Source organism: Artibeus jamaicensis, unplaced genomic scaffold (genome assembly GCF_021234435.1).
Source record: "Artibeus jamaicensis isolate MK-2021 breed Jamaican fruit bat unplaced genomic scaffold, CSHL_Jam_final contig_781, whole genome shotgun sequence".
Classification (NCBI taxonomy): Eukaryota; Metazoa; Chordata; class Mammalia; order Chiroptera; family Phyllostomidae; genus Artibeus; species Artibeus jamaicensis.
In genome coordinates this window covers 5,601,937-5,624,828 of record NW_026521968.1, presented here as the reverse complement: position 1 = coordinate 5,624,828, position 22,892 = coordinate 5,601,937, and the positions used below count along the sequence as shown (strand labels likewise).

Genomic DNA, 22,892 nt, shown 5'->3' with positions numbered 1-22,892 from the left:
TTCCAGGCGACTTACGATCAAAGACTTCTGACTGGAGACCTCGTTCCCAGCATGTCCTAACTGGCAGGAGACTGAGGCTAATGGGGGCTGGAGCCATTCCTTCCAACCCAATGCAGCTGCTGCATATAAAACTGGACACAGGTGGGAGCTACCTAGGTTTGGGACCTACCACCGCTCTGTGGGCGCAGGGTGTAGCTGGGGTGCCTGAGCACCAGGCCTGAGCTTCCATTGTTTTGCTGTGAGATCTTGAGCAACCCAATTCATTTCTGCTGGTTGGCCTCAATTTCCTCATCTTGAGAATACGGAAGTTGGACCAGATGGTCTCCAGGCAAAGTCACATTCAAGTGTAGACACGAGACTCAGAGGCATCAGACTCTCCCTGGAACACTGCCCAGGCCTCAAACCCCTGGAATTCAGCCTCCTCTGCCACCACAAGGAGTCCTGTGCTTCCACCTCTCAGCATGGCGAGCTGTGGGGGGTTGGTTCCCCAGTCCCAGTGGCCCTGCGTCTGCCTGCCCCTTCCCCAGCGCCCCACAGAGTGGAGCTCTAGTTGCCCAGCAATCAGGTTTCTGCCCTAGCATCCTGAGCTTCCCTACATCTGAAATTAGAATTCACCCCACACCAAAGGCAGGCACCATTGGAATGGTCCTGGGCTTGCTAGCAGCTAGCTCACCTGTTCACCACTCACCCCGCACCCTGAACACACAATCCACTTAAGCATGGACATATCCCACCAACGGCCCACAACCCACATGCCTGAGGATCTGCCTTCTCACCTGCTCTGCCAAGGGCTTTGCCAAGGACCTTCCCTGCTCCCTGAATGCCCCTCGTGCTCGTCTTCTTGGTTAATCCCTTCTTTCCCATCACCCTCCTGGACCTGCCCCAACCCCTAGCCCTCTGCAGCTGGTCCTGTTCTGTCAGAATGTGATTGATTGGTCTGGAATCTTTATACTGCTCTCCAAGAGCAGTCCCTGCACTGGCAGCAGGGGCATCCTCTAGGAGCCATTAGAAATGCAGGGTCCCAGGCTATCCTAGAGGCAATTCAGATGTACCCTAACCTTTGAGAAGCCCTGTAGTGACCTTTCCTAGGAGGTCAGCTGGCCTATGAGAGGCTCCTAGGTAATAAGCACCATCACTTCCCCTGGCCCAAGTGCAGGCCCCTATCAGAAGTCAAGCCCAGGCTCTGGCTGGTGTGGCTCAGTGGACTGAGTGCTGCCCTGTGAACCAAAGGGTTGCCAGTTCAATTCCCAGTCTGGGCACATGCCTGGGTTGCAGGCCCAGGTCCCCAATAGGGAACATTGAGAGGCAACCATACATTGATGTTTCTCTCCCTCTCTTTCTCTTTCCCTTCCCCTCTCTTTAAAAATAAACAAACAGAACCTTAAAAAAAAAGAAGTCAAGCCCAAATCAGAGGTTCTGCCTAATCCAGTCAGTGGGAGACTGTGTCCTGGAGGGAGGTATGTACAAACACAGACTAACCTGTTCCATAGAGACTGGACCTACCTCAGCTGTCCAGTGGCCCAGATAATGGTCATTAAAGTCTAGGCTGAGGGGAGGGCTCCCTTTCCCAAGAAGGGGAGGGTACTACCTTCTAGGGGCAGAAAGTTGGGCAAAATAAGGCTATTCTACCCCTGAGTCTCCGGAGAACACCCATTATTTTCATTATGGCCACTGCCACCGCCACTGAACTGGTCAGAGGCATCCAGTCCAGGCTGGGACCTTTGTGTAGATACTGGGTTTACTGAGAAGAGTCTCATCTACCTTCTCGTGAGCTGCGCCTCCTAATAGGCTTCCAGCCTGCAGTGTCCCACCCAGAACTGGGCCATGGGGTAGAAGGCAGGTGGGTCTGTAGGTATAAGCCCGGCTTCAGATTTTGGAAAAGTTATATGGAAGAGGAAACCTATGGTCGCCAGTACCCACACAGAAATCCAAGTCACCACCCTGCTTCTTGGGTAACTAGGGGGCCAAGACTCCCTTCCCTGCCACAAACACCCCTTTTAAAATCTTTCTCTCTTCCCTTCCTCTTCTTCTGATTTCTCACACAACGACCCAGTATATTCCTTTCTTCTGGCTCACCTCCCAGATGGGTGAAAGGTGCCTGCCCCCCAGCACAGAGCCCTGGACCCTCTCAAATGAACAGTTAGAGTCCAAATCTCAGAAGAGTCAAATGCCGAAGTCATTTTAGAAACACGCAGAAGGAAAGCGAGCCGGCCAGACACATCTGCAGGCAAGCAGCAGCGTGGATTCTTACCATCAGAGGTCAGCTAATCTTCTTTGGGGGTCGCTAACTCAGAGGAGACTCGGGTCCTGTCTGCAGTCCCCGAGGGCCAGGGCCAGGCCCCACCAGCTTCCTCTGAGTGGCACCCTCTGCGGGAAATGTGGCCGAGGCAAGCAGCCACACCAGGGCCAGTGCTCTGGGCACCCTGGAGGATGTTCCTGTGGCTTTTCTCACTGCTGCTCTTTCACAAAGCAGCCACTACATTGCGCAGCCTCCTCCAAGTCTGCTCCCGCCCTCGTGCGGGAATCAACGCCTTCCGGACTTTCCAGATGCAGCCTTTCTCGAGGCTTTCTTTCTTACTCTCTCTTTTTTTTTTAAGCACTCTCTTTTTCCCCTTTCTCAGCTAAAAAAAGTTGGCTGAGGTCATGACGTACAATGGCCAAGCCTGTGTCACTGACCAGATGCCTCCCACCCCCAGGCCTGTGGACAAGAGCGCCTTTGTCCGCTGTATTTTAGGCGGGACTCGCTGGGCCTGCCCAAGCCCTGCTGGGGAATGTTCCGCCAGCTTCTCCCCAACCCTAAGTCAGGGTTCTGGCCCTGGCCCCAGCTGTGTGAACCCAAGGCCAAATCAAACCCGACATAAAAGGAACAGAGAATGGTCCCCCGCCTTTGCTCTACCCTCACTACCTCCAAATCTGGACAGGCAGCAGGCGAAAGATGCTGCATGTCTCAGATAAAAAGGCCCAAGGATCGCAGAGCTGTTACTTAGTTGCAAATGGAGAAAGACTGGACCCTGAGAACAATACTGCATCCTCCAACAAACTGATTTTAGGTGGGGACTTGGGTCCCTGGTGACTGTGTCACATGGCTCCAGTTAGAAACTTTTGGAGCAGCTGAGGGCTTAGCACTTGAAATGCCACACATTTCTGCGTTTGCTTTCAGATGCAAACCTATGGGATTTTAGGAAGTGACCCTCTGTATCGAAGTAAAGAGGATTTTCTGGAGGGACCAGGCCTGGATGGTTTCCTGTAAAATCACTTCTTCTCTCAAACATTTGTACAGATGAACTGTTTACTTCCGGGGCCAGTCAATGCCAGCTCCTCCAGGGGGGCTAGGAATTCTGTGCTACTGTCTATGGACCCAGGCAGATCAGGGTCCCGCCCTCGGTGGGCTGCCAGCTGTGACACGTGGAGCAAAGCCTCTACACTGTGGCTCCTCCCAGGGTGAGGCGGAGATGATCACAATATATTTCTCAAACAGTTGTGGGGAGACTCTGAGGGGGAAAATCCATACAAACACTTCGTAGTGTGAGGGGAACGTGAGGACTGGACACAAACTAGTGGGTGGTGTCGCTGTTGGCTGTTGTTACCAGGAGCAGGAGTGGAGAGTAAGAGCCACAGTGCCCCAAAGGCAAAAAACGTTTAGACTCAACAACAAACACCACAACAACAAACACATTACCTAATTAAAAACGGGCAAAGGACAGTTCTCCAAAGAAGATACACAAATGGCCAATTAGCACATGAAAAGATGCTTCAAATCACTAATCTTTAGGGAAATGCAAATCCCAGTGAGATATTACCTAACACCCACTGGGATGGACACTATAAAAAATAAAAATAAAAATGAAGAAAAAACAAGTGGGCCAACTGGAACCTTTGTGCACAGTGGTGGGAATATAAAATGGTGCAGCTGCTATGGATACTGTGGCAGTTCCTGAAAAATTAAACATAGAATTACCACATGATCTAGCAGTTTTATATCTGGGTATAGACACAAGAGATAGGAGAGCAGGGACTCAGGTATTTTTATGCCCCCATTGACTGAAGCCTTATTCACAATAGCCAAAGGGTAGAAACAACCCAAGCATCTACTGATGGAGGAATGGATAAACCAAATGCGGTCTGTACATACAATGGGATATTATTCAGCCTCAGAAAGGAAGTAAGCTCTGACGCATGCTGCGCACAGACGAACCTTGAGGGCAGAATGCTAAGTAAAGATAAGTCAGTCACAAAAGGCCCAATATTGTATGATTCCACTTCTGTGAGGTTCCTAGAGTCAGATTCATAGAAATAGCAAGTAGAATGGGTGTTGCCAGGTGCTGGGAGAAGGGGGAAATGGGGAGTGATTGCTTAACAGATACAGTTTCAGTTTTGCAAGACAAAAAAGTTCTAGAAATGGACCGTGATGATGGTTGCACAAGAATGTAAACATTCTTATTGAACGTTCTTACTGAAAATGGTTAATCTGGGACATTTCCTGTTACGTGCATTTTACCACACACACAAAAGATAGTTTAGACCGAGGGACCCTGGCTAGGGTGATGCTTGAGCCACAGCAGGAGATACACAGGGGAGAGGCCTCCAGGGAAAGTGGTACCTGTACCTGCCCCAGCTCCTTGGACAGATGAAGATGACGAGAAAACGAGGTCGGGCCACCTTCAGCGGGGCCACTATGGTCCAATCACAGAAACTGAGGCAGCACAATCGGCATATTAATGTCAGCCACAGTCTCCTCTGCTTTAGAGCATGGGACACCCAGGGGCCCCTGGAGGTGGATGGCAGACACATCAACTCCTGTTTCCTGTACCTACAGTCCACCTTTCTGGTACTTCCCTTCCAACCTCCCCCCATCCTGCCCCCTGTCATGGCAGCCCTCATATTTTTCTTCTCAAAGCCACTGGCATGGCTGCCTGGGGAAACCACTTCCCCTCTGTGATTGCTGAGGTCCAATCGGCTGCATTAGTGACAACCATGACCCCTTGCTGAGAGCTTGCTCTGGGCCAGGCACTCTCCAAGTGCTTCATAGGTCTTATGTCACTTAAACCAAATTATCAAGGAAGTTTCCATTATCGTCCCATTCAACAGAGGAAAAAACAGAGGCTCTGGGGGTGATCAGGAAGGACGGGTGGGATGAACAACTTCAGGATTCAAGCCTTAGTGTCCAACCTGAGCCAAGGCCCAGAGAAAGCAGTGTGGGAGGGTAGGGAGGATGGGGGGTGAACCACTTCCATCCGAATTTAAGAGGCATGGAAGGTGAAAAAGTAGAACCTAAGGATGGAGTCAGATCATGGAAGGCCACTGAGAATACTAAGGCTAAGAAATTCAGACTCTCTTCACAAGCAAGAAGAAACCATGGGCGGGTTTTGAACCAGGGAGAAAACATCACCAGTTTTTCACTCAAGATGCATTATCATAACACCAGGGAATAAAACGATCAAATGTTAAGATAAGGAAGTAGTCATGGGATCTGCCTTTTTTTTTTCTCCCTTTGTACAAACAAGAGCCCTGGCCAGGTGGCTCAGCTGGCTGAAACATCGTTCTGAATACCAAAAGGTTATGGGTTTGATTCCTAGTCAGGGCACTTACCTAGGTTGTGGGTTCAATTCCCAGTTGGGGCATGTACAAGAGGAAGCCAATCAATGTTTCTCTTTCTCTTTTTTTCCCCCCATCTCTCCCTCTTCCTCTCTCTCTAAAAGCAATAAGAGCATGTCCTCAATGAGGATGAAAAGTAAAAAACAATACAAATGTTTAACTCAACATTTGTAAAATGGTCCCAACTCAGCCACAAGAGAAGAAAGTGAGCAGGGTCCAGAGATGAGGAGTCTGCCAGCAGCAGCTAAATTTTCCCCAAGTTCTCCCTCCAGTGTGGGAGGAGGGGCCAGGGGGCAAATCCATGCCCTGACCTTTGAGGTCGGCCATACAGCAGGAAGTCACAGATAGAAGCAGGTGCATCTCAGCTCCTGAACACGGGGCCCCACCCACCAGAAGATAAGAGCAAAACTTTATTTGCACCTAGACAGCTGAGACCTTCACCTCAGTCCTTCAGGTTTCCTGGGATTAAAGTGGCCATAGAAGCTTTCACAGCCCATAACTTCTTGGTTTTATAACAGCAAAGGGGACATTTTTCAAGCCGGCCAGCCTAGACACCTCTCTGACACTGCATTATCACACAGATGAAAGGATACAATCATACACAATAGGGCACAGCCACAGGAAACACAAAAATCGTTTTCATCACAGTTTCCATTGTGGCCTCTGGCCCGGGGCAAGGGACCTTTCTGGGCCAAATAAACCAGGAGGCTAATCTGCTCTGACCTGAGCTAAGCAATACACACCAGTCCTGCAAACATTTTATTCCTTAGGTTTATCGAAGTTAATAGGTCAGGGTGGGCACAACTTACAAATGCACTCAATGACCTTCCGGTTTGGGGAAGCTTCTGAATGAAGCTTCTGAATGAAGAGGTCATTTTGGTTTTGCTTGACTGATAGTCCTCTGTCATTAGACTTACTGGGAAAAGCATGAGTTGTTCTCCCCTTTTGAGTCTCTGCAAATAGGTAGGTTTCTACATATGGGGCCATGTGAAGAAATGAGAAACAGTAGGAAACCCATGCTCCAGAAGCAAAAAGTTGGACAATCATTTCTGCCGAGCTGTGTTTTCCAGAATTTAATGGAGTTAGATGCAACCAGCCCTCCTATTCTTAGTCTTTGTTTCTGCTGCATTGAAAACTATCAACCAAAATAGGCCAGATTTGCTCTAGGCCCTTGTCTTCTATAGAACAAACTGTGTTGTCTCATAATGATAATTAATAAGAAAGAACATCTGTGTATGGCAATGAGTCACTTTTTCTAAATGCTTCACAAGCATGATGGGAGAAATCATTCAACAGCCCCTGCGGTCTCCAGGGCGAGGGATCTCGAAGACCCCCAATTCCTGCTATGCAGCCCCTTGGCTATGTGATCAATCAAGCACCTAACAGTTACTAACTACCTCCTCCTGATGGCTGTGGACAATGCAGCGAGTATATAATACAAAGGACTGGACTTCTAAAATGTGGAAGATAAAGCACAAACACAAGTGGGAAAAAAAAAAAAAGAAATGACCATACAAGGGAGTCTACAATAAGTGCTAAGTTGACAGATAATAAGAGCTATAAGAATCCAGAGGAGGATTCTAATAAATCCTCCTCTGGGGGATTGCTTTCCCACTGGGGTGGTCCAGGGAGGCTTCGCAGAAGATGCAGCATTTGCCTGACAGCTGGAATGAAAAGGAAGGGCTTGATCAGAGCAGAGGGACATCAAGTAAGAAGCAGAAAAAGCCTGGTTGACTGACGAGATGCGGAGGGAACAGGAGAAAGTAGAAGCTGAGTTTGAAGGAAGCAAGAGGACTAGATCTAGTAACACAGACAGGATTGGCTGTGGTGGGAAGCCTTTTGGGAGGATGCGGAAGAGTTTGTTGGCTGCATCTGTAAGTTTGAAGGGATCAGTGAGCAACTGCCTCGAGTCTGGCCCTAGCACTCAGAGCTGGTGCATCTGTGTGGGTGTGGTAGTGGAATCCTGTGTGTTGGCTCGGAGCTCTCAAAGGATGAAGAACTAAACTTTGAGGCGTGTTCGCACATGGTGGGAGAACAAACTCTCCCTGATATGCCTGGGACCCAACCCCTTCCTTCCCAGTGGCCTCCATCCATGCACGCACACCTCAGAACCCCTGTCCAGGACTCTCAAAGGCAAGAACCAGCTCTCCATTCTTTTCTCCTCCACCCAGCCCAGGTCTCACACTCAGGGGCTACATGATGGGGAAGGAATGAATGTGAGTTCTGAAAATCAGTCACCAACACCAAATGAGGGAGAAGGCCTAAGAAGAAATGTCAGTTAACAGTGCCTGGGTGAGATACCAGAGAAAATGCACGCTAATTACGAAGATGATGTCTCCTGCTGCTAATCTCAGAGAGAGAGTTGGGCATGGGAATTAGATCTTCGCACACAGGGGGCTGTGAGTGTGAGACACACAGGGAAGGGAGGTAAGATAGTAAGACAGATGCCATTATGGAAGAAAGCAAGAAAGGGGATGAAGGGACTGCAGGGAGTGGCTGGTTCCGGACCCACTAGACTGGCAACCAGTTCCTTGCACCCAACATGGTTGTGTCCACGGCCCCTCATCAATTCAGAATATCAGAAAGTCAGGCAGTAAAACAGCAGTGCACCATGTGAGGGCCAGTTTGAAAACAGGAACTGGACTAGGAGATGTGTGCCATCACTGAGTCTACTGGCAAGCAACTGTGGAAGGGAGTCACCTTCCACCAAGTGCACAGAGTACCAAGGCCAGTGACAGACCACATACACATATACTCTCTTTGCTGATACATGCAAAGTCTACATAAGTCCTAACTTGTCTAGGAATCAGTAGAGAAAGGTGGAAAGAGCATGTGGAACAGGTGAATATGTGACATCCTGAAGGCTCCAAGGAAGAACACATCTCATAAAGTAGTAATTCAGAAGAAAATGTCAGGAAACTGCTAGAGTGCAAGAAAAGCTGTGACATCTTTCAAAGAGGAACAGAAATTCATAATGGAAAAAACAGACAAAATGGAAAGACTGACACAAAGAAGAAAACAAATGAGGTAATGATTATACAGAAATCGCTCATTTAAATCCACATTAGCAGCTGTGAATAAATACATAAAATGTTAATTCAATAGAGAGCAAGGTAAACCTAAATTGCAAAGTGAAAAAGACCAAGAAATAAAGAAACAGTGTATCTTTAAGAAGTGTTCCATTAGAAAAGACCAGAAAAATAGATTAAAATCAATAATCAATTACAAAAATAATAAAGAAATAATTTTAAAATCATGCAAAAAAAAAAAAGATGAAGAGAAAAGTTATCTAGGAAATCAGTTTTTTAGCTCACTGCTCACCAGAGTCTGGCTTCACCCCTCTGGAAGTGCCAGAAGAGAAATTCTACTGAAGTCAAAGTTTATGGGGGACATGTTCATTATTTTTTTTTATTATTAAGGATGATCAATAAACATTTGTCGAGTGGTAGAACAAACTGAATTGCAAATACGAGTTTCTATCTCAAAAGTTTGAGATCTAAGACATGCACATCTAGCCAAGTTGTATCAATATTTCATGTGCAAGAAAGAAGGTTCTCTTAGACATGCAAGTGAGGATGACACCCTCTACTCTCCAGACGCTGAGAGAGAAAGCACAATGAGCAAGATGGCAGTGGGGATAAATATCCCTGTGAATCATCTCTTCCCCAGTGCAGGCCCCCAGCCCAGAAGCCCAACAAACTGTGTGCCACCTGGTGGGTCTTTCAGCATGGGGTGAAGCTCGGGGGCCTAGCATGTCACCTCCTTCGCTTCCTGCCGTGGTGGAACCAGAATACACACTTCTCCTGCACAGATGAAGCCTCTGGCCATGTGCAGGGAGCTCTCATGGCTGACGCTGCCTTCTCTGTCCACGCACGTGTGGGCAACACGGAAACTATGGAGGCTCTGGGACACTGTGCTGGGAGAAGCTCTGAACAAAAAGTCCTTGTTCCTCTCTCCACCCAAGCCATGCTGTGTTGTGTAAAACACCAGAGTGGTCACTTGCATTGCCTGGGGACTTGAGTAATGATTTTCTGCATATTTAAAACTCTTTCTAAATGAACCAAGTCTTTTTTCCCTCCCATAAATCAGTAAAGACTAATAAACCACCCAGTGACTGCTGTTTTCGCTCATCAAAACCCTCTTTTATATCATCTTCTAAGAGCTGTTCCTGCTTTAGAAATCAGAGTATGCAGTGTGATCTCACTCATCTATGGGAAATAATGCTCTCCCCATTCCCAATGAAGAACTAAGGAAACACACAGAAATATTAATAAGAGCTATCCTTGTACTGTGAGATTCCTGTGGCTGTTTTAATTGTACTATTAATTTATTATATTTAATTTTTTTAATTTATTTTTAATGTAAAAATAAAAATTTAACTTTTAAAATGTGTTCATTACTTTTACAATCAGAAAACTGCCACGCTCCCCCCAAATCAACATATATAATTCCAAATATACCATATGACCCCAGATATGTGAACAAACATATACAGTAAAAAGGGGGGAAAGAATGTTATATGTTTATTATTATTTCTGCTTTTCTGTGTTTTCTAAGTTTTTTGTGATGAGCATATTAATTTTAATGCATTTTTTAAAAATATTTATTCCACCATGAACCAATATATGAACATAGTGTTATTTAAAATACTTAGATAGTGGGGAAAGGTGGGGGGGCAAGGCAGAAAACTGTAATTGAACAATAATGAAAAAGTGTTAAAAATTTTAATAAACTTAATAAAAATTGGAAAAAATACTTAGATAATGTTTGCCAGCAAAATTCCCCTTGACATACCCCATCTCACTTGCCATTCCCTAAAATGAACACTGTTTATCAGATTAGGATTTTTTACATTATGTGTCAAATGGCAGGAAGACTTGGGGGTGTTTTTAAGAAACTGAACTTCAGATAACATGAACAAAATTCTCAAAATTAGAGCTGAAAGGGAGCTCAGAAATCATTTGATCCTGTGTTGCCATTTAACAGATTGGGAAACCAAGCCTCAGAGACAGATGGGGATTGGACACCAAGGGTCCCCTGTCCCAAAGCAGAGGCCCCTCCTCCTCCTTCTTTGGCAGCCCTACATCTTGGTGCTGGTGTTGCCATCATGGCTAAGGAGGGTCAGACATCATGGCAGAAGCCAGAGCCCCAGCTAGGACGACTTCTGGGATGACTCCAACACTGTTCTGTGCAAGGTGACCTGTCCATCAGTCTGGCTTTCTGTTTACCCTGAGCCCGTCCCTTGTTTGTGGCCAGTGAGCTCCCTGAAGGGAGGGGGACCAGAGAGGAAACATCTGTGCACACAAGAGGAGTGAAGTCATAAATGCACTTGATTTTCCCTTTGGCAAATCCTCTTCTGCCTATTTTTTTCCACACTCATTGAAACTCCATTCCAACAATGGAGCCTGGAAGATTTCAGAAACTTTGACAGGGATTCTATAACAAGGTGTGCATGGATGCGTTGGGATGAGGGTATGGGTAAGCTTGTAAACAAGCTACAACCCCTACAGATCACTAAATTGCCCACAGACATCCATTTGCTTGTCCCTGAACCCAGCTTTCCATCTTGAGCCAGGCACAGAGGAAGTTCAGTATAGGTGCTAGGGCTTACCAGCCATAAAACCTCAGAAGTCACGTCCCCTCTTTTAACTTCATATTTTTTTCTCCTTTTCTACTTGTAGAAATGGAAATACCACCACCTGCTTCACTGAGTTCTTGTGAAGAAGAGTTTAGGGCTGAAACCATGATAGATACTCTGTAATACTAGCCTTGCCCCATCCTCCCTGTCCCTGTTCAATCACTGAGCAACCTTTGAGGAAAGGTTGCATCAGGGGACGTCACCAACACTGAGTCATTCACATTGCTCAGCCCAGGATTTCCCAACAGCCCAAGCTAACCTCTCCAGAAGGACACTCTCTAGCTTTTCGGACACAGACTGAGCTCATCATGGGATCCAGAGACAGGGTGTGTGAAGTGGAATTACAATGTTCAGTGGACAAGACTAGAATGTATAAGACTGTAGAACCAAGAACAACCACCGGGGCCACTGGAAAGTGGGTGACCCCCCATCACACAAACCAGACCAAGACCAACACACCCCAGGTAAGAGCAGCAAACCAACCAGAACAAGGTCCTGGCTGCCTTCCTGAGGCCGCCTGCCCATTTGAACTCTGCCGCCATCACCAAGGATACCCCAGAGAGCACCCCTTAGGCATCAAGCTCCTAAAAATGAGACTGGTTGGATAATAGGAAGGGCAAAGGGTTAGGTTTCTTTTTCCTCCACTGCATATCCACAAAGCTGATTCTGCAGCCTGTACTTCACACCAGATACTTTTAGTGTTCTTCATTGCTGAAGCATTGTCTACTGTGGGCCAGTACCTTGTACATACTGTAGCTTATCTGATTCTGTTTTTAAAACTATTTATTTAAAGATTTTATTCATTTATCTTTAGAGGGAAAGGGAAGGAGAGAGGGAGAGACCAATGTATGGTTGCCTCTCGTGTGTCCCTCACTAGGAACTGGCCTGCAACCCAGGCATGTGCCCTGACTAGGAATCGAATTGTGATCCCCTAGTTCGCAGGCCTGCACTCAATCCACTGAGCTACACCAGCCACGGCTGTAGCTCATCTGATTCTTATGAGAACATGAGGAGAAAAATATTCTTATTTTCATTTTATAATTGAATAAACTGAGGTCTTACAACCAACAGGACACAGAATCATATAAACCCAGAGCCCTATGTCCAAGGCTAGGGCCACTCCTCCTAACCCCCTTCCCCCACTGGACCCGAGGCTTCTCTGCAGTGTGTCCCGGAGTCCTCTGCCCAAATGCAAATACTCCTAGTGGAAGTTACAGTTGAAGCCATGATCAGCCAACCTCCTAATTATCAATTTCACACAGGAGAAGGTAATGGCCAATTGTCAGTGGGGAGCCTCATTAACTGCAGGCAGAGGTGTGAGAGGGGAGCAGGAAAGTGCCAAGGTCAGTACTGCCACAGCAAAGAGCCTTGACCAGCACCTATGGTGAAATGACACCTGAAAGAATGTCAGTTTGAGCTGGCAGAGCTTGGAGCTCAGGCAGGCAGCCCCACCCATCCACATAAAGCAAGAAGACAAGGCCACTTCGAAGCTCAGCTCCCGGGCTAGGCTGACATCTGGAGCTGGAGTTCAATGCTCCAGCAGGGATGGGAACCCCCCTTGCTCTGCCCAGGGGCCAGGCTGCTCACTCCTCACTGTTTCCTGGGAGGTGTGGCCCCCACCCCAGCTGGCCTCCCTCTCATGTAGGCCATCCACGCCTCACCTCCATGGCTGCACATGTTTGGGTGGCCGACATCAGCCCTATTGTCTGAGCTTACCAAGTTCCCAGATGCAGAAAAAGTACCCACTGAGGACGTGTTGAATAGATGGAGTCCCCCAAGTCTCTGAGTAGGATTCGTCAGCTCACTGAGAAAGAGGGTCTCTTACTTTTCTGGGGCTACCTGGGCACTGAGGTGAGGACCGGGGAAGAGGGGAGACAGGACGATGGAGTGCCTTTATCTGTTTTATACAGGACAGGGCCTGACATGCTGAAATGCCATCAGAGGTCCCTAAATCACAAATGAACAGAACTGCGGAGGGGTCATCAATGGCTTGGCTGGGGTCCCTGAAACCAGCCTCTCCTTGGCCTAGAGCCCTCCAAGTACCATATTTTGCTGTCTATAATGCATATTTTTTTGCCCAAATGTTTGAGGAGAAAATAAGGATGCACATTATACACAGGTAGTACTAATTCTCTATCTATATAAATGTTTTTAATTCTCTTATTTATGCTTATGTGTTAAAAGTGTAACTCTAGAAAGTAATAATGATATCTGTATGCAAAATAATATCCTGGAATATAATAATCAGTTTTAAATATAAATAAAAAATTGAATTAAAATGAAATCTTTTTTCCCTGAAAGTTTGGGCCCAAAGTATGGGTGTGCGTTATACGTGGGAATGCAGCACACATAGCAAAATATGGTAAATACATCTAGAAAAACGTGACTCTCGGCTTGCTTGGACTGTCTACTAAAATAATTTAGCCAGTAGCCAGAGAGGCAGAGGACAGAAGCCCAGTGATCAATTGAGACAACAGCTGTCTGAGTTATCAGTGCTTGACTTGAAATATGTGTGTGAGCTTGGCTTTTACCCATATGGTTTTAAAGAAATGGCATGTTATTTTCACCTCAGGCCAAGCAGCTCACGAATGCCTGCTCATCTTTGATAAGCTTGAGCCACCAGCTGATCTCTCCTGATGTGATTCAATTCCCTGGACTTGTTTGCTACAGTCATACCCCACATCTCCCCTGGGAAGCTGGCCTGGTGACCATCTATCTCTCAGGACAGCTGAAGGGACCCACAGATTGAAGTGCCGACTAGGTGGGAGCTAGACAAAAAGGGAATGGGACTAGCTGAGATCCCATAGCTGGCAGGACTCCTCCAGCCCTTGAAGCACACTCAGAACTCTGCCCGGAGCCTGTGGGGTGGAGCCCTTACCTCCTCTTGGGCTAGGGGTCCTCACTTTCCTCCCTTCTGGGTCTTAAAGGATGGAGAGCAGCCACAACAGGTGCAGGCATTCCACCTGGCCGCAGAGCAGTGGTTCTCAACCTACCACTTTCCCGCTATACCAGAAGGGCCATTACTACACACTGCTGGGCCCCACCCTCCATCTTTCTGAGTCAGCAGGTTTACACAGTGCCCAACAACTTGCATTACTAACAGGTTTCTAAGTGATGCTGCTGCTGGTTCAGGAATCATATCTCGAGAACCATGGATTTCAAGGGGGGAAAATGAGTCTGCTATTCCTCCAGCTCTAGAAAATTGATCTTTAGGAGACTGATAAATTTACTTTTAGAAAGAAGTAGACTCTTAAACATCTTGAAAAATATGGCCCTCTTGTCATAGACATGGACATGAGATACATTTCACATTTCCCTAAACATAAGAAAAACATCGTAAGTCAAACAAATAGTGGCAACTGTCCTCCCTGAGGTTACTGTGCAGAGCTAGAGACGGCTGAGATTGGTGGGGGCTGCAGCAAACTGGCAGACCTGCCATGCATTCTCACCATAGTGTTGCCATGAGGACCACTGTTGGCTCAGTGTTGCCAAAGCTACCCATTTTTGCAAAAAAGCCGATAATCTGGAATGTGAAATTGGCTGATTTTTCAGTGTTGGTAACCATCCCCAAAACTTCTACATGGAACCAGGGGCAAAAACAAAAACAAAACCTACAACCAAGAAACCCCACAGTTCTGCTCTTGATTTTGCCCACTGGCCTCCAGTGTGAAATTCCTAGTTTTAATTGTTGGGTATCTGCATAAGCAGCCATTTGGAGAGCGAACTCCATGATTTTAAAGACATGAATACCACTGTCCTAGACTGAAAATATGAATTAGCACTTCCACCCTTATGCCAGGACCTCTTCCTCCCAACACATCCTGGTAGGTGCGGCTGGAGGCCAGCTTCCAGGGCGTGAGTGCACATTTTTCAAAGGTTGCAAATGTGAGGCCTGCCCCCTCTCACCCTGGAGCTGGGCACCCCAACCTGGGTCTAGCCTTCCTTGCTGTGGAAGCACAGGACAAGATTTCTGGGGCAGAAGGGACCCTGAAAAATCTGTCCTACTCTGTCCATGGAAAAGTGGTCCCCCATCAGCTGATGAGAGTTCAGAAGGAGGGGAGGGGTGGGAGGAAGCTGAATAAAACAGCTGAAGGAGTGAGGCATACCGCAGCAGCTGGGGACACAGGGAGGGAAGCTGGTCAGAGGCAAAGCTATGCACTGAGCAGGGATTTGGGCTGAGATGAAAGGGGGCACAAGAGCCTTGGAGAGGACAGATGCACATCCCTGGGGTCCACAGTGAAATGACACAGTTGCCACAAAGGGAAGACTCCCATGGGGGAGCAAGACTTAACAGCTGGATGCCAGCCCCTTGGAACATGCCTAGTGGGGATGGAGGTTGGATCATCTCTCCTGGGAGGAGTGCGGAATCCAAAGGTGCAGGGCTGTGACCTGTGTACTGGGGCTCGTGGGAGGAGCACAGGGGGAGCAGTGTGGTCACTGCCAGAATCACAGGCATCCTCAGTCCGCTGCTGGGGGCTTTCCCCCTGACCCCAGGCCCTGGGAGAAGGGGCTGCCACCTTGGGCTCAGCTGGCCAGCCGTCCCTATCTGTGCTGCCCGTTGTACCACGTCAGTTCCTCGGAAGGGGGCTTGCAAGGGGCTAATCCCTGCTAAGAACCCTGCCTTCTCCTCCCAGTCTTTCCTTGGAAAGGAAACCCACAGTTCCCTGCAGGAGAGAGTTCAGGTTCATTGCATCACCACCACTCAAGGCCAGCAGTTTTCATACATTTGCTCTGAAAGTCTGACCCACAGTATAAAGCACATTTTACTTCACAACCCAACGCACACACAAAATTTTCATGTCGTCACACTGCCCTGCCACGTGCAACACACTCTGGTGTCTTTCCATCTCACCTTCGTGCTGGTTAACACAGAGTACACCCAGGATGTGTTTGTGACTCAAGGTTCAAAAAACACGGCTTTCCCAGGTCCGTCTACTTTTTTAGAATCCCCTCCATGACCTCCCTTTATAGGAATCAGAAATTACTACAAGGAAACCCTTCACTCCACTCTTGCTGACCTGCCCAGCCCCTGCAGGCTGTACACCACCCAGACACTATAATCATACACATCTTCTGTTCTCAAGAACACAGTCCAGACCTTCAGACACAGTGCACCTCAAATACTTGTTGAGTGATGTGATAGCAGAGAAAGCCTGAACGAGACCCCCAAAGACAGTGACACTGTGCTGTGTCTGGCAGCATGCCCTGAAGGCCAGTCTTTGGAGGTCTCCTCTGTTGCTGGCAGTGCCCTCTCCCTGTCCCGGGGACACACATGAGGATGCCTGATGGTTTCCACATGGCTTTGCTCTCAGACACATCCCCCCCTTTGGGACCCAAGCCATGTCCTCCACGGGTTCACCTGGGCTGTGACATGACCCCCACAGCATGCTAGGGGAAGACCTCGCACCCAGGGCTTAGGTGGGGAAATGGAGCCTCAGAAATGCTGATACAACTGTTACCCAGGAAGTGGCTGAATCCACACAAATTCCTGTTTTCCAGGCTCTGACTTCCATGCACTTTCCAGAAATCTAAATGGCTTCTAATTGTTATATAATCCTGTTCTCATTACATGCCCCCAACTTGTGACTCAAGAAAGGAACACCATGAGTGCACAGCCCTTTCTGCCACCCTGTCATCCCTGTGCACACTCACAAGCTGCCCAGACACACAACAGAACATGCACACTGGCACACATGAGGGAACTAGAGGATCCCCGGGGGCCTGGTGCTGTCCCTGTCTCTCTGACCGGCCGGGTGACATCTGGCAGAGCATGGCACCTCTCAGAGCTTCTCCCTTATCTAGAGCCCAAAGGAGCCAAGCTTGCCAACTTCCAGGGACCCTTCCGGGCTTCTCCTAAGAACTCTATCCACAGCATTTGGAGCCATTTTGCCCCAACAGGAACTGGCCATGCTCAGGGATTAAGGAAACACAAACCAGAGGAGGAGGTGAAGATCCAGAACAGGGAACTGAAATAAGTCAAAGGAAGCAAGAAAACCTCACTTTGCACTGAGCTCACCTGAGATACCACCCCTGACCTCCTTGTTGGAGCCTCAGGTGCCCCGGTCCCCGTGCAGCCCAGACTCACTGAAGGAATGAAGAGGTGGGTCTGTGGGGAAACAGAATTACCCCCAAAGCAGAGCCAAGCCCCTGTCCGGCAGGAGGCTGTCCAAGGAAGGCCTCCCTTCCACAGGAGTGGCCGGCCCTCAATCTCACCTGATCCAATGAGCTTCGAGCACCTGCCCTGAAGATTACTGCACACTGCTTATTCCAACTCACCTCAGCCCCGCAGTCCCTCCTCTTGCAAATCTGACACACTGGTCATTTTCTGTCACAGGCACTACATCCGCTGCTTCCCCATGGCATCAGCTAATTCACTGTGCAAAGCAGCATTTATATATAGAAAGTTGCAGCCACGCAGGTTAGCATTAAAATAGAGACTACGTTGCTGTGGCAACCAAACAAATGATATTCAAAATGAAAGAGAAGTATGCTGCAATGGGGAAAGCATGTCCTCAGTCTTCCAGAGCAGCTGCGCTTGGTCCCCCCAGGGCGGGTGGAATGGCCCCAGAGGAGGGACCTTCCCTTCCACGAAACCTCCTCCACCCCATTAGATCACCACTCTGGTTTCAGCTCTGGCAACGGCCCCCTGCACAATTCCTTCCTAAAGCCAACTCCTGCCTGCAGCTGACCTGAGGCCAAGGCACTGACGGAGTATGATGAGCTTGACCAGGTACATCAGTTTGCAAAAGCTGTACTCCTCAAGTCCCAGGGGGAGCAGCTGGTGGCTGCTGCTGTTAATAAGGATGCTGCTGGGAAGGTGGCTCCTGCCACTGCCCTCCACAGGCAAAGAGCCAAGAGGCACCAGTGAGCTCAGTGACATCAGGTAGGCTGCTTCATGTCTCTGAGCCCCAACCTCAAAATAAGAGGGAAGATGGGGGGATAGAAAAGTAGCCTAGAGCCTTTCACCTCTGTGATTCTGGCATGTGTATCTTTTCTACTTGCTGGCCTCCTTTTCCTACTTTTCTCTTGTTTCCCTAAGCCCTGGGCACGGGCCTTCTTAGCCTGTTGGAGCCCCCAGCCCCACATAGCAGCCTCCAATTCCTGGCTTCTTCAGCAGAGCCACCACCCAGAACGTTCACAGCCTTCAGGTCAAAGGGGCTGGATTCCAGGATTCAAGGACCGGCCAAGAGGCTGGGCCCTTGGACAACTCTGAGCCTTTCTGAGACTCATTTACACAATCTGGACTCAGACATGACATGACCCACAGAGCAACTGCTGGCAGGAGTGCAGAATGGTGTGGCCACTCTGGAGAGCCGTTCACAGTGTCCTTTTGAGTTAAACATCCGCTTAACCTATGACCCAGTGAACCCACTCCTCGGCATTTACTCAAGGCAAATGAAAACACATGTCCACACAAAGTCTTATACATGAATGTTCAGAAAAGCCTTTTAAAAATAATAATCCCATTGGAAACAACCCAAAAGATCACCAATAGGAACTGATGAACAAATGGTAGTACCTCCATACAATGGAATACTGCTCACCAATACAAAGGAACGAACCATTGATACATGCAACAACCTCTGACCACCTCACAGATATTATGTGGAGAAGCCAGTCTCAAAAGGTACATTGGAAGATCCCATTTATGTAACATTCTCAAGAAGACAAAACCATAGGGGTGGACGATACAGGAGGAGCTGGGTAGGGATGGTGTGAATGCAGAGGGAGAAGATGAGACAGGGTCTTGAGGTGATGGAGCTCTCCTGAATTATGCTTGAGGGGGTGATGACATAAATATATAACATGTATTAAAATTCATAGAAATGTATACCCCCCAAATTCAATTTTACTGTATAAGGATATAAAAAATAAAGTAAATGCTACTTTCACCTTGAAAAGAAAAAAATATCAAAGATGATGGTACTATCTTCCCAAATCAAACCAAAAGTGGGGTCCTTATAGATAAACTGTAAAGTCCTTTGAACTATTAGTTATTGGTGCCACTTCTCATTACAAAGATGCTCTTCTTGCTCAAGAGCAATGGTTCTCAACTGTGGGCCAGCCTCATCAGCATCATCTGAACCCTTCTGAATCAGAAACTCTGCTGTAGGTTTGAACAAGCCCTCTAGGAGAGCGATTCCAGTGCACACTGAAATCTGGGGGACCACTGGCATACATATACCAATTACCCAGTCGGGCCAGCCCATCATGGAAAGGTCTGGCTGGCCCTTCAACATCAAACCCATGGATACAGAGGATGTCTTCCTCCCTCCCTGTCCTACTTATTCACTGACTTCCCTTTTCTTCTCTCTTACATCTGCCCTTTGTCTTCCCCCAAGCATGGCTAGCTGTTGCCCTGCAGGGAGGAGCTAAAGGCCACGACTCCATCTGACCACCTTGTGGCAGCAGGTGACATGGAACCACCTGTTTTTTCAGCCACAACTCCTGGACTGAAGAAAAGTCTCTGTGATCGAAGCTGAGGATCTGGCTGTGCAAGTCCACTCAGAGCTTCTGACCTGGCCCCACTCCTGGGCCAGTACCAGAACCGACCATGCCAGCCTATTTCCCTTAAATCCAATGGGAGCTTGGTGGTTGTCCCAATAAACCTCAGAAAAGCCCAACTTCCTACTTGCCCCAGAACAACAACTTCAAAGCCCTTTCGCATGTTTTTTGGCTCTGAAGCCACACAGAGATGATGGATCACAAAGCAGAAATCAGAACCATATGCATTTCATATTCAGCAAAATAAACAGAGTTACAGCATCGGGGCTGGGTCCAGAAACCAGGAGGCTGAGTGCTTGGCCCCGAGCCCAGGCCTGTGGCCCTCAGCGCAGGCTGGGCTCCCGGCCTTGCCTCCCCCCAGCACGCCCACAAACAGTGCCTGCTGAGGTTTTTGCCTGCAATGCTGTTTCAGCTGACATTTCAGTGTTTTATGGAGTTTTTATATTCTCTTTTATGGTGCAGTTGAAGATAGTTCAGCTTCTTTTTCTAGTTTCATTCAAATGCACACAAGCACCGACAGGAAGACTATGCCGCTAATGACAGTGTGACAGCCCCAGGAGCCTCTGGGAGGGTGTGGGGGTGGCAGCTGTGGCCCCCACCCCCTTTTATATCACCTACTCCTTCCTCGAGGAGCCAACTACGCAGGGTGTGCCCACTCCCAGCCTCACTGTCATCACAAAACAGAGAAAATCCTTCCTCTCCCAGTTTCTAGGCAAACAAGATGGCATCCCGCATAGCCAGTGCTTCTGAACCAGGGGTGGTTTTGCTGCACAGGTGACAGAGGGCAGTGTCTGGAGACATGTACTGGTTGTCGGGATGGGGACCAAGGATGCAGGCAGGTATATCAATTTCCAATTGCTGCTGTACCAAATTGCCACAGACTTCGTAGCTCAAGATGACAACACTATAAATTTATTACCTGAGAGGTCTACAGTTCAGTAATATGTCTCACTGGGCTAAAATCAAAGTGTCGGCAGAGCTGCGTTCCCTGTGGAGGCTCTAGGGAGGAATCTATTCCCTGGTGTTTTCCAGATTCCAAGGGCAAGTGCATTCCTTGTCTTGCCGCCCCTCCTCCATCCTCCAAGCCTGCAATGGTGGGTCAAGTCCTTTTCACACTGCCATCTCTCTGGTTCTCTCGCTCCTGTCTTTTTCCACTTATGGGACTTCTGTGATTATATTGAGCCTACTGGATAATCCAGGGTAATCGCCCCATCTCAAAGTCAGCTGATTTGCAACCTTAATTCCATACGAAAGTTCGATTCCCCCTTACCATGTAGCCAAACACTCACAGGTTACAGGACATGAGCGTCTTTTGTGGGGTGAGACGGTCATCACTGTGCCAATAGGGCCACTTGAACATGCTGCTAAACATCCTACAATGCACAGGATTGTGCCCACAAAAAAGTATCATCCAGCCCAAAATGTCAACAGTGCCAAAGCTGAGAAAGCCTAGTACGGCCTAAGACTGACCGTGTCTTAGTTGGTTCTGAGTAACTATGACTCTAGTTCATTTCTACAGACGGGTCAACCGTGGAACTTTTGTAGATCACAGGGAAGCTCTGACCCACAATTGAGGAGAAATATTTTTACTACTCTGGTAAATATTTTCAAGTAGATTCTCTAAATGTTCTGGAACCATCCTCAAATGATTCTTCTTTGACACACAGAAAATACACACAGACATTAAAAACATAAAATGCATCTTGCTTATAGAAGGGGCATGGACACATAACTCTCTTTATGTGAATAGTTTCAAATAACAAGCTAATTCATCTTGGCTTCTGGGTTGCCCTATGGTCTCAGAAATCCCTGAATTAGCCAGCAGAGCTGCTCACACCCCTAGTCACTCTCCCCTTGCCCAGGGGTGCTGAGCCACAACTAACCAATGAACATTCCCAATGACCTTGCATATCTCAGTCCCCACACTCCTACAGGCACCCAAGGGAGTCCTGCCTTCTGTGGGTCTGCAGCAGCTGGGACTGCCTGGGGGAGGGGACAACTACTCAAGAAGCCCTGCCCAGCCCTAAAGACAGCAGGAGACTGTCCCCCTGCAAAGGATGGTCCCCCAGCAAAACTCCCCCCAGCCCCACCCTGTGGTCCCATTGGCCTGCAGGTTTCCCAGAATGGATGAAGCGGGCAACAGAGGGTGACTTTGTGGTTTCATGGGACTGGGACTCCCTTTGCAGGGACTCCCCTGCAGAGACAGGCAGGCAGTCTGTTAATACCACTTTCTGTCATTCTGACAAAAGGAGTCCCTGCTTCCCCCAACCTCCACCAAAAGGATGAGCAGAGGCAGAGCGGCATCCAGTGTGTGTGCATCCAGGTGTCCCTGATACCCCAGGGGAACCCCTGCTATCCTGTGATCTCTGCTGGGCACAGTCGGGCACTTGTTTAACTTCTCTGTTGCAACTCTCCAGCATCTTTTCCAAAACCACATCTCTGTTCCAGAACATGGAAGCAAGGGCTCTAACTAAGCCCGACATGACATCTGAGATTCTTTGGGGCTTGGGACCACCAGTGTCAATGTGTTGTCTGCAGAGCACACTGAGTTTGTTCACTGGTCCATCCAACGAATGATCTCTGTGTATCTCTTATGCACTAGACACCCTGTGCTAGACAGAGGGCCTGATCTGCAGGGAGCTTAAATCACAGGGAGAATAGTAAGACCCTGCTTTAAACATGTATGTGCATCATCTCATTTAATATTCACATTACTGTTGGAAGCAGATCACCTTAAATTTTCAGAAAATTACAACTACAGCAGTAAATGCATATGTGACATTCACTCATTTAATCTCTACCACTCCTCTGTGGGGTAGGTTTGGTAATTATACCCACTACAGGGGAGCAACCTGAGGTTCGAATTATTAGCAGCTGGCCCCAGGAGTGTGTGTGTGTATTTACAGCTAGAAAGTGGCAGCCCTGGCACTGGACCCCAGGCGAAACAGGTCTGTCAGGGGGACAAGCCCAAGGTCACGCCCTTAACAGTAACATCAAAGGAGTGCAGAGCTTGCACATCTAGCTCTGGGACTCCTGGTGTATCACCTCTCCTTTACCTTGCTCACCATGACAGCTACCTGACAAACACCTAGCACAGGTCACCACTGGTGACTCTCCCTGGCCCAGTGTTCCTTTATTGCACCCGGGTCTGGGG

At 48.2% G+C, this 22,892-nt stretch overlaps 1 protein-coding gene across 6 annotated transcripts in view; it reads right to left on the bottom strand.

Moving 5' to 3' along the window:
• Positions 1–22,892, bottom strand: part of GAS7 (growth arrest specific 7) — a 208,885-nt gene that overhangs the window by 90,868 nt on the left and 95,125 nt on the right. Inside the window, exon 1 of one of the 6 annotated variants that reach the window (XM_053672673.1) lies at positions 17,510–17,593. The exons of 3 other annotated variants lie outside the window; for them this stretch is intronic. Coding sequence is in view for 1 of the 3 variants with exons in the window: in XM_037155062.2 (XP_037010957.1) it covers positions 2,252–2,254 (3 nt within the window). In the remaining 2 variants the exon portion in view is untranslated. Of the gene's footprint in view, positions 1–2,251; positions 2,456–5,589; positions 5,654–17,509; positions 17,594–22,892 lie in introns of those variants that run through there. 2 more of the 6 variants (XM_053672674.1, XM_037155062.2) reach the window with 2 other exon arrangements.